The sequence below is a fragment of the Enhydra lutris genome, unplaced genomic scaffold (assembly GCF_002288905.1).
Source record: "Enhydra lutris kenyoni isolate GAN:26980312 unplaced genomic scaffold, ASM228890v2 scaffoldscaffold1, whole genome shotgun sequence".
Classification (NCBI taxonomy): Eukaryota; Metazoa; Chordata; class Mammalia; order Carnivora; family Mustelidae; genus Enhydra; species Enhydra lutris.
The window spans coordinates 40,788,793-40,805,927 of record NW_019154085.1 but is presented as its reverse complement, the minus strand read 5'-3'; the positions used below and the strand labels follow the sequence as shown (position 1 = coordinate 40,805,927).

Sequence of the window (17,135 nt, the reverse complement as noted above, 5' to 3'; positions counted from 1 at the left end):
GCAACAAGGTGGGGTCATTGTCACTGCGCCCTGTGATGCTCCAGCCCTGCGAACTCGCTCAGCCTTGTCCCCCACGTGGACCAGACGTGCAGCAGCCTTGACTGGCTGGTCAAAGCATGGGCTCTGGAATCTGACTTCATCACCATTTGTGGAAGAAAGAGGCACTCTTAGGAACTTGTTCGTTACTAAGAGCTTTTTCGAGTCACTTCTGGCCGCCTGAATGCCTGTGACATGTGGATTATTGTACTAGGCACAGAAGTGAGCCCAGCCTTGTGCCATTACGAGGGGAGGGGGACCAGCTGGGAGCGTGGATGTGACTCTGCCCTGAGGGGGGCTACTCTGAAGGCCCCAAAGCCAAGAGTAGGTGCGGCCTCTGATGGAAGGGCCTGGTCACCTCTTCCCTGGTTTCTGTGACACCCCCAGAGGAGAGAGAAGTGTGGCCATCTGTGCACAGGGACCGAGCATCTGGAGCATGTGGTCGCACCTTCAGCAGAACAAGGTCCCATCACTCCCTCTGGCATGGTGTGGGGCGTGCAGCCTGGACCGTGGGGTCCGAACCAAGCTGTCTGTGGGTTGCGTCCCCACAGCCTCTGAGGCAGTCTGGTGCTCCAGGAAGGACGCCCCAAGCCCTTGGCCTTAAGACCCGACTTTCCCTCTGTCCCCTCCCACCCTCCAGCTAAAAGCAAACGTACTAACAGGAAATATAGGCATCAGGCAGGTGCCCTAACACTTTGGACTCCAATGGACAAGGAAGAAAGAAAGGTACTTGTGGAAGCTTTGGGGGCCAGGTCCTCGGTCCCTGCCATGTCTCGTGAGGACCTATGCATCTTGTTCAAAGACAGGTTGTGTGTGGGTTTGGGGTGAGGCCTGGGGATCTGCATTTTCACAAATGCCTGTAGTCGGGACCAGGTTGAAAAACATTGGTGTTTCCCCACTTTTGCCTAGCTAACTCTTCTAGTTCTCTGACTCAGCCCCTTCCAGAACCCTCACCACTGACGAGGCGAGGCCCCCTCCCCTGTGTTCCCACTTCACTGTCGGGACCACTGCTGAACTGTCATCGGCCATGCCCCAGCTGCATTCTTGGTGACAGCATGCCTCTGTCCCTCTGTGTCCCCAGCATCGAGCCCCGTCACGTCCTGGAGGTGGTTCTTGGAACATGTTTGTGGAACCAGTGAGCCAAGGTGCTGGGCTCCCCTGTGGTTGAGGTGTCCTGGGCAGAGGGTCTCCAAGGGGTAGGGGGGTGGGTCTTGGTCATCTCGGGGTCCCCAGTGTCTGGTGGTCCCCAGCTCTTAGCAGGTGGGCAGGAAACCTCTGGAGCATTGAGTTTTCTGTATGAGCTGCTTTAGGAAACCATCCAGGAAAGGAGACAGGACATTGGCCGTCCAGGCCAGCAGAAAGAAGGATGAACATCAGACACAGCTAATGGTGTCCTTGTAAACAGATACAGGCTGCCCTGAGTGTGGGGAGCAGGGAGCCTGGGGAGCAGAACCTTCATGTGACCTTAGTGCCCACCTCTGCCCGGTGGGGACAATCTGGGAGACCTCCAGGGCTGTATTAAGGACTGAGTGAGGGGTTAGTCACCTGTTGGGTGTTGGACGAGCGCCCTGGGGCCATTTGTCTGTGCTAATGCTGCACAGACAAGGTGGAGAGAACAAGGACACTCGAGACCTCCATCCACCAGGTGAGGGCTGCCCCCGCCTGTCTGAGCAGGAGCATAGTCACTAAGAGAGGAGCATGCCCAAGCATTTTCTGGATCTAGAGAGAAAGATGCCTCATTTTGGCAAGGGAGGGGCAGCAGGAAGATCCCGAGTTCTTGCAAAATGAACTTTCTTGGTGTGACTTTTGGGAAGCAGCACATGCTGTTTGACAGAAAATCGGTGGAGTCATCTCTCGGGTCTGAGTGGCCCTGGTGACACAGAGGTCGTCTCCTTTCTCTTGACTGTGGTCCCGGGCCTCACTCCGGTGATTGGGAATAATGCCTGACTTTTCCTGGCTCCCTGAGAGGTGTGTGTCTGGTATTTGGAGGGGGCTTGTGGCCTCAGCCTCCAATCCAGGTGGGCTCAGCTGGCGAGCGAGGGCAGCCGGGAGGATGGAGAGTGCCAGAATTTCTGGAGTTGCATGGGAAATTGGTGGTGCCTTGGCCGGCTTGGGCTGCCCTCACCGACTGCCCCAGACCAGGTCGCTGGACAGCAGGCATAGATTTTGCACAGCTCCTGGGCTGGAAGTCCGAGATCAAGGTGCCAGCAGCGTTGGTGTCTGGTGGGACCCCCGTCCTTGGCTTGCATCCCTGGGGTCTGTCTCTTCTTGTAAGGACACCAGTTCTTACCGTAAACCTTAATGACTTCTTCCTCGGCCCCATCTCCAAATGCATCATACTGGGGGCTAGAACTTCAGCATACAAGTTTTGGGGGACACAGTTCAGTCCATAACAGGTGGGAAAATGCAGGCTACCTAAGAAGATTCATTTTGCTCCTTTCATCCACTTAAATGGGAGCTCAGACCTGGCCACCATGGATAGCCTGTCCTGGGAAGAGCCTGGGACTTGGGAAGAGGCGCGCCCCTCCCCCGTAACCCGGGACTGTGGGGGAGGGGGGTGCTTTTGCTTCCTGGCTGTGCCAATGCCACACCAACCCCCACAGAGGTCGCCCTGGTGACTCAGGCCACGGGACCACATTGTGATAAAGGGAAGGTGAGGGCATCAGACAACTGTGATTCACGAGCACTGAGGTCCAGGAAGCCGCAAACAATCCAGAGTGGGACAGAACGCCCCGCGGGGGGTTGGGGGGGCTTCTCTAGGCCACCCTGAGTTACAAGGAGCTGGTGCAGGTGAAGACCAGGGTAGGGAATCACCCAGCCCGAGCTTTGCCAGTGGAAGAACGAAGGGCCGATGCCCGTAGCCCCCTGGGAGTGGGGTGTGGAGGACGGAGGAGGTGGCCGGACCCTGAAGACCCCTGTGGACGATGGGGGACCACACAGGCTGAACCATCTGCAGTCACCCCAACTGGGGGTCAGGAAACTGAGTTCTTAACAAGCAGTGTTCTCTGGGCCCGGAAGCAGATCTGGGTGCCTCCAGATTTTCTTGGTGTCCCTGCCTCCTCTTTTATCTGCGTTGCTAATGGGCTGAAGTCTCATTTGTTTCTCCAAATTCATTGCTCGAACAGCGTGGCCAGGTGGTCCTAACTCTGGGCACCCCCACCTCCCCCGTGTGGAGATGGCCTGATGCACCCCAGCGACCGCCCCCCAAGCAGCCCCCGTGGCCCGTACTGCATGAATGAGGGGTCCTGGCTTTGTGTGTCTCTGGAGTATCTTGTGTTCGAGGGGTGCAGTGCTGGTCCGGGGTCTGCAGTCTCACATGTGTCTGGACGGCCCCAGGGAGGGGGAGATGCCGCGGGCTGAAGCTAAACTGGGCCGGCTCGTGGGACATGGAGCGGTGATGGTCCCAGACGGGACACCAATCAGTGATTTCTCTCTGTTGTTTCCTTTCTTTGGAGAAAAATCTAAATTTACTGAGAAAGGTAGGATCCAGCGCCTTCCAGGCCTGGTGGGGTAACCCTGCAGGGAGCTGGACACGGCTTCTCCACAGGCCAGTGTGGGAAGTGAGGTGAACACGTTCCGAGGTCAGGAGCAGCTGTCTCAGACTCTGGAAAACAGGGTTGCATGGTTCTGGCCCACACAGCGGGCAGGGGGACAGACTCAAAAATGTAAACAGGAGCCTGCTGTTCCTTCCGTGGCCCTCTCTCATGGCCTGGCCACCAGCCCCCACTGTCCCACCAGGCGTCCGCATCCTTTCTCCACATGAGCATTTGCACCTCTAGGAATGGGCTTGCTGTCATGTCCAGGGTCACCTTCTAGTACAAACTCCTCCTGACCCCTCTGGCCGGAGCTCCATCCCATGAAGCTCAGTCCTGTGAGGGCAGCGCCCTGATGCCGGTTTGGTAATGACCCTGGGCATCCAGCAGGTGCTTTGAGATGGGCGGGCACCAGGCTGTGGACTGTCCGCTGGGGACTGTTCCCATTTTGTGTGCCTGCAAACAGGCTTAGCTGGATAAAGCAATTCTCATTCATGGCCGAGGTCTGGCTAACTCCGAGGCAGAAGCCTTGACTGTTCCGCTGCTCAGCTGCCCACCACCGTCCCCGCAACTGCAGAACCACCTAGCCCGGCCCCTCCCACGCGGCGTCCACAGCTGAGTGGCTCCCGCCCCTTGGAAAGAACCCAGGTAGGAGCTGGCTTGGTAGTGGCAGGGCTGGAAAAACTGGAAACGTAGCATGAGTATTGGCAGAAATCAAACCTAATACGAATCCAACTGAGCACTAAGAGCACCACTGAGAGACGAGCCGCGATTCGGAAAATCCAGGTCGGTCTACCTGAGTGTTCCCTGAGGCCTAGGGTCTCAGCTGGGTAGTGGGCAAGGTGTGGCCTCAACAGCCCAGCTGCAGAGCAGTGGTATTCTCAGGAAGGAGTGCCCTGCGGGAAGCAACACAAGCACATGCTTGCACACGTTCACACGCACATGCACATTCTTATGCTCATTCATACACACGCTCGTTCATATGTATATGCTCTCATACGCACACGTACACGTTCTTACCCTCAGTCGTATATGCAGTCTCTCACACACTCACACACACCTCTCCCTGTTTGCTCCGTGGCCTTCCTCACTGCCTGACTGGGACAGTCGTACTCCTGTCTGCTCGGTCCCCACCCCCTGGGACACAAATGCTTTGGTGTCAGGGAGTTGGCCGTGCTCACCCCTGAATGCCTGGGGCCTAGACAGGTGCTCAGTAAACATGGGAGCAAATGGGAGAGCCGGCAAGTGAGTGAGTGAGTGAATGAATGAGTGAACGAGTGTGAGAATAAGTGAACGAATGAGTGAATAAGTGAATGAGTGAATGAGTACGTGAATGATGAATGAGTGAGCGAGCGAGGGGTTCCGGAGAGCAGACAGGGCCCAGATCCCCGTCAACCCCGCACTGCCACCACACAGCTTGAATGAGAGTAAAACGGTATTGATGAGGAAAAACAGCCATATTGCTGTGGCAAATAACGTGACATAAAATGAAGAGAAACACAGACTTCACGGGCGACTAATGGCCTGTCGGTGGAGGAGGCAGAGTGGGAGGTGGGCACAGCTGGTGTCTGTGATCAGCAGGTCAGACCCAGCCGCTGGAGGACCCCGGCCCCGGCCCTGGCCCCCCCACCCCCAGCCCAGCAGACCAGATGCAGTGGGCCTGGGGCTGTGGGTGGGACCCCAGGTGGGCCTCACGTGCGTCCTCCCGGGAGTCGTGCCTTCCTCTGTGGGGCTGCGGGTGGGACACTGTGTTGTTTCCTCTCTGCAATATTCGTCCGTGTCAGCTGGGGGCATTTTTAGTTCTATTTGCCTAGAACTCTCAAGCTTCAACCGCCTGACATTTTCTTAGGAAACTTAGACTTAGCAGCGGGACGCAGTTCCATGTCAATGGCGCTTGCTGAGAAGCCCCCTGTATCCCTGGAGGATGAGGGGGATGTGCCTTCTGTGGCTTTGTCTGCTGAATACAGGCCACCATAACTCGGGGATGAGTCCAGAGAGGCTGCGGCCCAGCTCTGGTCAGCCTGGGTCAGGGGCAGACCCCAGGGCGCCTGGGGGACTCTGATGCCAGGTTCTGTGATGGCATGACCCCTGGAGTGACTTCCTTACGAACTTTGTCCCTGCTGTTGGGCAGGTGTATGCCACTGTGTGTACCCAACTTAGAAACACGTCCCTTCTTTTTTTTTTTTTTAGATTTTTATTTATTTATTTGACAGAGAGATCACAAGTAGGCAGAGAGGCAGGCAGAGAGAGAGGGAGAAGCAGGCTCCCTGCTGAGCAGAGAGCCCGATGGGGGCTCGATCCCAGGACCCTGAGATCATAACCTGATCCAAAGGCAGAGGCTTAACCCACTGAGCCACCCAGGTGCCCCAACACGTCCCTTCTTTTAACCCCCACTCTGCCTGTGGCCTCACAGGGCAACCTGTCCAGCTCTGCCTGTGTTCACACGGCCTCCTCCCCATGCCTCCGTGTCAGACAACCTTCCTGTGTCCCATACCTCTCTCATAAAGACACCTGTTGTTGGATTTAGGCTCTCGATCCAGAGTCCTTGACATCCTTGACATCCTTCTGTACAGAACTTGTCCCCAAATAAGTTCTTATTCACAGGCACCAGAGCTTAGGACATGGACACAGCTTGTGAGGGGTCCACAGTTCACCCCACTACACATCCTTTCTGGGCAGCCATTGTGGGGCCTGACCCCGCCCTCAGGAAGGGTCCTCGGTTGGCTTGTGAGCTGGTTGGGGGGGTGGAGCTGAGCCAGGAGCGAGAGCCCTCACTCCAGAGAAGCTCCTTGCTGGAGAGCACAGAGCCTCATGTTGTCGTGGGCAAAGTCTCAGCGACCAGGTAACAGTCATGCTACGGAATAAGGGTGTCTCCAAAAACCTTATTAGATTATGGATTTCTTTTACTTTAGTGCGGGGTGGGGTGAGGGGCTCTCTGCCGGCCCGTGGAGGCACCCTTCCTCCACACCCACCTCTCTCTGCGTCCCTGCAAAGTGAGGCCCTGGAGGTGACCCAGGCCCTCCTCTTGCCTGTTTGTCCCAACACAGGCCATGTTCGAGCTGGTCACATCCGAGGCCTCCTACTACAAAAGCCTGAGCCTGCTCGTGTCTCACTTCATGGAGAATGAGCGTCTGAAGAAGATCCTGCACCCGTCAGAGGCGCACATCCTCTTCTCCAACGTCCTGGACGTCATGGCCGTCAGTGAGCGGTGAGCCCCCTGCTCTGGGCCTCATGGGGTCTGGCTTCCAGAAACTTCCCCTAACCTGGGGCGCGGCCAAAGCTGGCAGCGAGTGCCTGGCTTCTCTGCTTTTGAGTGTTTGGAATTATCTGTAATGAGAAAGAAATAAATACATAAACACGACCACCCCACCCCCCAGCAGGGTGGCCGGTCGCAACCCCCTGAACAGGCCTGCTGCCTCCAGATCCCTTCCCGTTCCACGCATGTGCTCCTCGTGTCCCCCGCTGTCAGGCAGGTGTGCGGCAGGTGTCCTGACCGGGTCCAGGGGCGTCCGTGGGAGCTGGTGTCCTAAAACCCTGGTTTGACGTGTCCCAGACCTCCTCCCTCCAGTCAGATGGTGTTTGTGCTGATTTGTGAAGGAGGCTTTGGAACTGTGCTTCCGTTTTGCCTGGGAAGGATGGGAGGAGCTTAACTGGAGGGGGAATGAACATCCATTCACTGATTCTTGTAAAGAAGGAAAGGCGCCAATTTCATTATTGGGTTAGAACATCTGGCGACCATTTCCCGCTGGGCCATGGAGTCCACGGCTCGAAGAGCAAAACTCAGCTTTCGGGTCCAACAACGCATGTTCAGATGCCAAGCTGCCGTGTGGCCGGAGGGGCCCCTCCATCCCCGGGGTGCCCTGGGCATTCCCTCCTCCCCCACTCGGACACCCACCTCCTCCTGGCAGGCCCCGCCCCGGGGGCTCAGACGCACCGCTGCTGAGAAACCCGCTGGCCTCTGCCACTTCACCCCACTGGGGAAAGGGCGACTTTTTATGTGTTTACTTACACTTTGCTGTGGAGAATTCCAAACATGCAGAAACAGACACGCCAGTGCGATGAGCGTAGCCCCCCAGCCCGGCACCTGGGTTGGTCTGCGTCCCCAGCCCTCCTCACCACCCATGGGATCCCGCTGAGGCAAATCCCCATTGTCACCTTGTCTGTGGGCACATCAGTATATCTGTTAAACATAAGGCCTCTTTCTCTCTCTTTGAAAACACTCCTGATGCTATTAGGCACCTAAAAACATGGGACGACTGACTACCTACTGGGACCAAAGTGCCATCGGTGTGGGGCTCATGTCCTGCCGTGTCTGTGGCCTTGCCCGAGCCGGGCCCGGGGGCAGCCATGTGTCCTGAGCGTCCCGGTGCAGGCCCCTTTCACCCGAGCTGCTGCCCACTGCCCCTCCCCCACCGCAGGTTTCTCCTGGAGCTGGAGCGCCGGATGGAGGAGAACATTGTCATCTCGGACGTGTGCGACATCGTGTATCATTACGCGGCCAACCACTTCTCGGTGTACATCACCTACGTCAGCAACCAGACCTACCAGGAGAGGACCTACAAGCAGCTGCTGTGAGTGTGTGTCCCCCCTCCCTTCCCCCTGCCGCCATGCAGGCTGTCGCTCCTCCCACCAGGACACGGAGCCACAGCCCTGGGACCCCTGCTTTCCAAGGCCGGCACGTTCCGGGGGCTGCAGGGTCACTGGAGAAATGTCAACCCCAAGACCATCAGCCATGGCGCCCATCTGACCCGTGTCTGGAATGGCTGGGCTGAGCTCTTCGGGGCTTAGAAAAGAGGGCTTGAGCCCGGGAGGGCCTCTTGTGGCCCAGGAGGTTGGGAAGATGGTTTGAACTAGAGCCAAAGGCAGGGATGGGGCAGCAGGGGGTGCCTTTGTGGCCTTCCAACAATGCCCTTGACTTTGTCACTCATCTGTCCACTTCTCAGCTTCCCTGGGGTTTCAGATGATGAGGTGATTTTTCCAGTCGATTTGCCTCTTTTGACTCCCTCACACTTTGGTGCCGCGCTTTGGTTACACCTGAACCCGTGATGTGTTCTTAGCTTCACTGGGGAGCACCAGAGGTCCCCCTGAGAGGTCCCCTCCGGCCATTCCACTCCCCTGGGCCTTGCTGTCAAGGCTAACTGTGGAGGGTTTCAAACTTGAGCATTCGGGGGTTTGGTGTTTGACATTTGGGGGTTGAAAACTGGGACTCGAGGGAGTCAGGATGCTAGTTCGAGGACAGACGTGGAGGTGACAAGCAGACAGGAGAACGGGGTCCTGGCCTCGCAGGGCTGCAGGTACACGGTGCGTCCCTGGAGGCACAGGGTGTCTGGGCCGGAGGGGAAGGCCGTGAGCCGGGGTCCCTGTTGACGTGCCACCCAGGGTCCCTGGAGCCCACGTCAGGGCAGCCCCCTGTTCCCCACTGCCGAGCCAACTGCAGACAGGACGTCCCCGTGGCCATTGTCCCCGGCCTGCTGCTGTTCCTGTCACTACGTGGGTTCACCTTGCCACAGTTCCCTGCTGGGTAAATCACCAAATCCTGCGTCTGAGTCATGGACTTCGCCACATGAGGAATTCTTACCTTCCCACACGGAATACATCCTGTGAAGTTTTCACGGCCCAGGCATGTGAAGCCACTGTTGTCATTTGGCTTGTACATGAGCTGTTTATCTTCCGTTAAAAGAAATCAGCGTGTGTCCCGTGCCCGTGGGCTGTCTGGTTCCTCTGAGGCCGTGGATGCACTTCTGACTCGCGCCTCCTGTGAGCCAGAGACCGACTCTCATGTCTGTGTACCCCAGCCAGGAGAAGGCAGCCTTTCGGGAGCTGATTGCGCAGCTGGAGCTGGACCCCAAGTGCCGGGGGCTGCCCCTGTCCTCCTTCCTTATCCTGCCGTTCCAGAGGATCACACGCCTCAAGCTCTTGGTCCAGGTACCAGCCTCTCCCCCCAGCCCCAACCCGACGTGTGGACCGGGCTTGCATGTGCTTCTCCTGCTGCAGACTGTTTCCTTCAGTCGTTCCAGGTCTCTGCTAGCTTTCTAGGAAGTCCATTTGCTCCACAAATCCTAATGAAGCTACTACTGTGTGCCACGCAGTGGGGGAGTCAGCCCCTCTTCCCAGTGAGCCACAGTCTGGGAACGAGATCAACAGGCACACACAAGCAGGAAGTGGTCATGGCTGTGAGGACAGTGAAACGGAGGGCACGTGGTTGGGGGGTCACTGCCTGGTCACCGCCAGTTGGGAATGTCAAGAAAGACTCTTGGACAAGTGACATCTGTGCTGAGACGTGGCTGACAGGAGCCATTAAAGTGACAGATAACTGCTTATGCAAAGGCCCTGGGGCAATGAGGCTCATAGGAGGGAAGGCCAGTGGTGAGCTGAGGGGATTTGACAGGAGTAACTGCAGAGACGTTGTGAGGCCAGTTGAGGCCCTAAGGGACCAGGCAAGATGTTGGCTTCATGCTTCCGCAGGACAAGAGAGTTGCCTGATCCAACTGAGTGCCCACGACACTGCCTATGCTGAGTGAGGGGCAGGAGAGCAGGGGTGCAAATGGGAGAAGGGGTCAGGAAGCTATGGGAGAAAGGCAGCCTGGGTTGGAGGACAGGCGGGGAGGTGAGGGTCGGGGGAAGAGGGGGAGATCCTGGAGGGAAATCAGAATTGAGATGCCCACTTGCTATTCCAGGGAAGAGGAAGGAAGAGTCAGAGCTGGACCCACAGGAGTGATGGTGCAGCCCTTCCTGAGGCGGGGAGATGGGCGGAGGGGGGGGGGGGGGGACGTCGGGGTTCCAAGGAATCTCCAAGTGCAGAGTTAAAGGGAGAAGTCAGTGCAGGGCCTCTGGGCATCAAGGTGCGTTTAGGGAAAGACATCATCAAGGAAGGAGAGATGGGTCCCAAGAACCAGCCCTGGGACACAGTGCTCAAGGACGAATAGAAGGAAGAAGGAAGCCTAGGAGGGCTGGGGCCGGGGAAGCCTGGAGAAGGGCATTTCCTGAAAGGGGACCCCAAGCCTGCTGGGGTGTTTGGTGCAGCTGGTAGGGGGAGTGGCTTCAGAGGGGCGATGAGCTGAGAGGGTGACCTGTGAGCCACAGTTAGGGTAGCTGAGAGGTCAGACATCGTGGAGTGAGCAGTAGTAAGGAGGAGAGGCTGCAGCCGGTGTTGGGGGGAGCATGAGAGGACAGGTCCCAGGGACCTGGGACCAAAGGGGGGGCATCAGAGGAAGCAACTCCCCCCACCCCCGGGATGGCCCAAGAGAGCGCCATGTGACAACTCAGGGAGCACGAACCCGAGTCACAGGACACGGGTCAACAAAGGGTTACATGTGAGATTTTTTTTTTTTTCTTAACTTGGGAAAACCGAATCAGAAGATAGAGGGGGAACATTTTTAAGAAATCATAGGGAAAGAGCATATATGGATATATAAAAATCTTAATTTTTATACAATGAAAACCAACAGAAGTAAGATCAAGACCTATCTTAATGTGCTGCGGGAGCGTGGGGGCACGGGCAGGCCAATGGCAGCCTGGAGCCCTCAGGAAGCATCTGAGGCAAAAGCCATGGGAGCCTCATTTTGTTAAGTCAAGAAAATCAAACAGTTGGAAGAAAGACCTTTTCTTCAGTAAGACCAGAGTTAACGAAGTCTCAGGGTCACTGGGACTTGGCCACAAACTGGTCCTAGGGGCAGGGCAGGGAAGTCCCCCATGCCTGCCCTGAGCATCACGCAGTGTGGGGCCAGGGTTGGCCTGAGCAGGGCTGTCCCCTCACTGCCCCACCCACCCCGCCAGCAGGAGGTTGCTGGCTTTACTTTGGTGTCCTTGTTGAGCACCTCCCCACCCTCGGGGGTTGGGGGGGATCTGGGGCTGCAGCTTGGCCTTCATGGTTAACCCCTGGCAGGAGCCTGACTCGTGGTCCTCACCGGAGGCCCCCATGGGTCAGAATGCTCTGGCCTGGGCCTGCTGTGTGGTCTCCTGTGCCCCACTGGGCTCTTCATTGTGCCACTGCTGCATGGGGGTGGGGCAGGGAGGAAAGGCCACCCGGGATCAAATTAATGCAGATTTTCCTGTGCTCAGAACATTCTGAAGAGAGTGGAAGAAAGGTCTGAGCGAGAGTGCACGGCATTGGACGCCCACAAAGAACTGGAAATGGTGAGCTGGGCTCCCTCCTCCTTTTGTCCCCAGTGAACCATTTTCCTTGGCCGGACCCCCACCTTGTGGTCCTGCTTCCTCCTCTGTCACTGTGTCTTTGGAAATCACAAATGCATTTTAGTATATGCTTTTGCAATCAAAAAAGGTCATTTGAGGGGTACCTGGCTATTTCAGTGGGGGAAGAGCAAGTGACTTGAGCTCAGGGTCACGAGTTCAAGCCCCACGTTGGGCATAAAGATAACTTTAAAAAAAGGAAGGAGGGAGGGAGGGTGGGAAGGAAACACCGTTGAAGTCCCCAAAACAGATAGGTGTGGCCCCTGCTGAGCGCCCAGACTTAAGCCGCGGTGACCTCTGCTGCCCCCCACCAACCTTCTCTCTCCCAGGCCCCACACTTGTCCTTGCTGGCTTCCAGTGTCTTCCCTCCTGTGCCGCTCCAAGGATCTGGCTCTCCTTGTGCCCTGACATAGCCCTGCCCCATCCTTTTCTCCGCACGCCTCGTCCTATCCCCAGGCCACTCCCCTCCTGTCTACTGCGGGGACTCACGGGTCCTGCCAAGCCCTGGGCTTTTCCCGCCCAGGAGGGAAGACACCATGTGCATTCCTCACCCTTGGAGAAGCGGTTCCTCCTGGGAGTTGACCTCAGAGGAGGAGACGTGGGGGGGGCGGTGCTCAGCACGTATGTCCCTCCTGGCATGGGTGGCTGCCGGGCATCCTCTCCTCTGGCAGGCCCCTCCTCCTGTCCCTTACCAGTTGGCCACCTGTGAGGCTGGTCAGGGAGGGTGAATGACCCGGGAGCCGGGGGGCATCATTCAGGGCCCTCTGCCTGCCTCCCCACTTCTGGGACTCATACACCTGTCAGGCGGGGGTTCTTCCCAGCCACCACTGGGCCCCGGGGGGTGAGTCCAGTGACCATCTGCGCCCAGAGAGGCCTGTGTGCCAGGGGCCAGGCTCTCTGTTTCTTAAGTTCCTCTGCTGTCACCTCCCTTTCTTTCTTATCCGATGAAAGCTATACTTGTGCTTCCCATAGTTTACCTTTTCCTTAAAGGTGGATTTTTAGGGGCGCCTGTCTGGCTCAGTCTGTAGAGCATGCAATTCTTGATCTCAGGGTTGTGGGTTTGAGCCCCTATTTGGGTGTAGAGACTATTTAAAAAATAAAATCCAGGGGCACGGGTGGCTTATTCGTTGGGGTGTCTGCCTTTGGCTCGGGTCATGATCCCGGGGTCCTGGGATCGAGCCCCACATTGGGCTCCCTGCCATGCGGGAGGCCTGCTTCTCCCTCTCCCACTCCCTCTGCTGTGTTCCCTCTCTCGCTGTGTCTCTCTCTGTTGAATAAAAATGAAATTTTTAAAAATGAAAAAAAATTTAAAAAGTAAAATCCATAGAAAATAAATAAAAATAAAGGTGGATTTTTCTTTTTTTTTTTTAAAGATTTTATTTATTTATTTGACAGAGATCACAAGTAGGGAGAGAGGCAGGCAGAGAGAGAGGAAGGGAAGCAGGCTCCCTGCTGAGCAGAGAGCCTGATGCGGGGCTCGATCCCAGGACCCTGGGATCATGACCTGAGCTGAAGGCAGCGGCTTAACCCACTGAGCCACCCAGGCGCCCTGGATTTTTCTTAATTTATAAAAGTAACTAATATTCAGTACCAAAAAAAAAAAATTGAGCGAGTGCCCATAAGTAGAAGGAGGGTAAAGATAGTGGGTTATCCGGCCCCTGGCTGCTGACGTGGGGCGCCGCCCTTGCAAATCTGCTCGTACAGCTATAATCTTTGCTAAAGGGGCTTGTGGTTTCCAAGCTGGCTTTGCTCTCCATTTTAGTGCATATAAAATTATTGCAGTTTTTAATCATTAACGCCATAACGTGGCGTGGACCAGCCGGTTTCAGCTGGAGGTGGTGTCTGCGTGCGTTCCGGCACCTGAGAGGACAGAGGCAGTGGCTGGGAATAGCTGGCTGCCCCTGGCCTCACGTGTCCCCCTTCTTATGCCAGGTGGTGAAAGCGTGCAATGAGGGTGTCAGGAAAATGAGCCGCACGGAGCAGATGATCAGTATTCAGAAGAAGATGGAGTTTAAGATCAAGGTGAGCCTGCACCGGGCCATGTGTCCCCAGCCCAGCTGGGCTGGCCTAGGGCATCTGTCCCCAGTCGGGTTCAGTGATAGGCCACCCTTGCGTCTCAGTGCGGTGGCACCTTTCGTGGACATCTCCCTTGGCACCCCCCAGCTGCCCCTGCCTGCCACCCGCGACCATGCCATCGCACTGGCCTGTGCTTATCTTCTGAGAGACGCCGTGCCAGGGCCCAGGAGCTGCCTGTCCTCATTTCTTGGTTGTGAGACCTTGAGCCTTTAGTTGACATGAAGCATGTCACAGGGACCATTCCAGGAATTCTTAAACTGGGGAGCCGGGGTGGGGGTGACACTGAAAATCTGACTGCAGTTTCCAACCTCCCCCGCCTCTGTGTCAGGCTTCAGGCGTCGTGAGCCCAAAGGGTCCCTGGGGACTGGTTTCTGGTGACATGGGCACATGAGCACACCATGCCCACTGAGGGTCCCTGAGCTCTTCCTGTGTTCAGGAACTGAGCACCCGCTGAGGATGGACACACGGCCTTCTGCGCTCCCCCCATGTCTCCACCTGCCGGGCCAACCACTGGGTGCTGGGAGCCTCCCCACAGCTGTGGCGTGGGGGCCTGCAGACCTGGCCTGATTGTGCCGTGACATGCAGTTCTCTCTTCTCCCCTGTGAACCGGGCTCCCCCTTTGATTCTGCAGGTGCCCACATGTACAAACACACACACACACACACACTCATAGACACAAGTGCACATAGGCACACTTAGACACAAGCACATACACAGCAGACAAATGCACAGAGGCACACACACTTGTGTACACGGGAGCGTGCACCTTCATGCACACACACGCACACACACACTGTCCTTCCTGCATTTGCCCAGGACTGCTCCATCCGCCACTCTCCCTGTACAGCACCCCTGTGCTGTTCCTCGGGTTAGCACTCCAGTGAGGCAGGGAGAGCCTGGGGGGGCAGCTGGAGGGGCACAGCCGTCCTGATGCCATGCCCCCACCCACCCAGTCGGTGCCCATCATCTCCCACTCCCGCTGGCTGCTGAAGCAGGGTGAGCTGCAGCAGATGTCAGGCCCCAAAACATCCCGAACCCTGCGGACCAAGAAACTCTTCCGGGAAATTTACCTCTTCCTCTTCAACGACCTGCTGGTGATCTGCCGGCAGATACCCGGGTGAGCCATGGGGCCCCTGACCACGGGGGGCCGTGGGTGGGGCGGGGACAGCTTCGGCTTGGGCCAACAGCAACAGGTTACCCCCTCGGTCGCCGTGGGAGGTGGCAGTCTGGGGAGAGGGAGACCAGTGTTCAGGTGAGGGGCTTCCAGAATGAGGTGAGGAATGGTCAGAACAGTAGAGCCTGCAGGACCAGGGATGGAGGGTTCCCCAGGACCTTGGGGCCTCCTTGGGACCAACACACCCACCCTGTCACCCTGGGTCCCCAGAGACAAGTACCAAGTATTTGACTCGGCCCCGCGGGGCCTCCTCCGCGTGGAAGAGCTGGAGGACCAGGGTCAGACACTGGCCAACGTGTTCATCCTACGGCTGCTGGAGAACGCGGATGACCGGGAGGCCACCTACATGCTGAAAGCGACCTCTCAGTGAGTGCCCCGTGCCGCCAGCCCTGCCCCGGACACCAAAGGGGCCTCCGAGTCTCCTTCCAGGTGGAGCAAGCATGACTCTGGGGCTCGGCATGTGCTTGGTGGCCCCCAGATGCCGTATGTCGGGCATGGTGTGTGTGTGTGTGTGTGTGTGTGTGTGTGTGTGTGTGTGTGTGTGTGTATTTTAAGGTACTTTTTTTTTTTTTTTTTTAAGATTTTATTTATTTGACAGAGGTCACAAGTAGGCAGAGAGGCAGGCAGAGCTGGGGAGGAGGGGAGCAGGCTCCCTTCTGAGCAGAGAGGCTGATGCAGGGCTCGATTCCAGGACTCTGAAATCATGACCTGAGCCCAAGGTAGAGGCTTAACCCACTGAGCCACCAAGGAGCCCCAGTACTTTTTTTTTTTTTTTTTAAGAAAACCATCCATTTTAGAAAAAAAATATGGGTTTTTAATATGATGTACTTTTTAATTTTTTTTTTTGAAGATTTTTATTTATTTATTTGACAGGGAGAGACACAGAGAGAGAGGGAACACAGGCGAGGGAGTGGGAGAAGGAGAAGCATGCTCCCTGCTGGGCAGGGAGCCTGATGCAGCCCGATCCCAGGATGCTGGGATTGTGACCTGAGCCTAAGGCAGACCCTTAAGGACTGAGCCACCCAGGTGCCCTTCATATGATGTACTTCTTTTTTTTTTTTTTTAAAGATTTTATTTATTTATTTGACAGAGATCACAACTAGGCAGAAAGGCAGGCAGAGAGAGAGGGAGAAGCAGACTCCCTGCTGAGCAGAGAGCCTGATGCGGGGATCGATCCCAGGACCCTGGGATCATGACCTGAGCTGAAGGCAGAGGCTTTAATCCACTGAGCCATCCAGGCGCCCCAGCATTTGTCATTTTTAAAAGGAATCCTTTGGATAAATGATTTATGTATCTGATATAAAGTGCAAAAAAGAGTAAATGGGTTTACAGTGAAAAAGTCTCCTCTGCGCCTGACACTCCGAGGCCAGCGTCTGCATGTCACACAAACAGTGAACCTGTTATTAGGTTGTTCTGCCCCCTGCTTTCTTTTTTAACTTGGTAGAACATTTTGAAAATCTTTCTGCACCAGCCATTATGGACGCCCATTCTTTTTTCTTTTTTCTTTTTTGTTAGCTTTATAGATCTCTCTTGTCTTTGATGTTCCATAATTTATTTAACCAGCCCCCCATTGATGGGCATTTGCAATTAGAAATATTGTGGATCAGGGCGCCTGGGTGGCTCAGTCAGTTAAATCTCTGCCTTCAGCTCAGGTCATGATCTCAGGGTCCTGGGATCCACCTCCACATAGGGCTCTCTGCTCAGCCGGGAGCCTGCTTCCCCCCGCCGCCCCACCACCCCGCCTCTCCCCCTGCTTGTGATCTCTCTCTCTCAAATAAATTTAAAGAAAAAAAATTTTTTTAAATGTTATGGATCAAGGACATTGAGTGCAGCATTATTTAAGACTGAAACCCACACGGTGGAGTTCCATGGGAATTGCCAGTGGAACTGTGGAGTTAAAAGTTACCTGCTCTTCTAAATCTGGTGAAGATACCGTCTTCACACTTCGGTTTGAGGGTGTGAGCTCAGCACCACCATTGTACGTTAGCCAATCATTTTGTCTTGAGCAATGAGCTAGATCATGAGTAATATATTGTGGGTTGTTTTTTTTTTAAGATTTTATTTATTTATTTGACAGAGATCACAAGTAGGCAGAGAGGCAGGCAGAGAGAGAGAGGAGGAAGCAG

General features: G+C 55.9%; 1 protein-coding gene across 1 annotated transcript in view; it reads left to right on the top strand.

Annotated features, from left to right (window-relative positions):
- The window catches only part of LOC111144003 (neuronal guanine nucleotide exchange factor), a 117,670-nt gene that overhangs the window by 81,491 nt on the left and 19,044 nt on the right, over positions 1 to 17,135 (top strand). Inside the window, exons 6-12 of the mRNA XM_022498064.1 lie at positions 6,617 to 6,777; positions 7,988 to 8,140; positions 9,365 to 9,494; positions 11,631 to 11,705; positions 13,692 to 13,781; positions 14,789 to 14,952; positions 15,220 to 15,375. Coding sequence (XP_022353772.1) covers positions 6,617 to 6,777; positions 7,988 to 8,140; positions 9,365 to 9,494; positions 11,631 to 11,705; positions 13,692 to 13,781; positions 14,789 to 14,952; positions 15,220 to 15,375 — 929 coding nt within the window. The remainder of the gene's footprint in view (positions 1 to 6,616; positions 6,778 to 7,987; positions 8,141 to 9,364; positions 9,495 to 11,630; positions 11,706 to 13,691; positions 13,782 to 14,788; positions 14,953 to 15,219; positions 15,376 to 17,135) is intronic.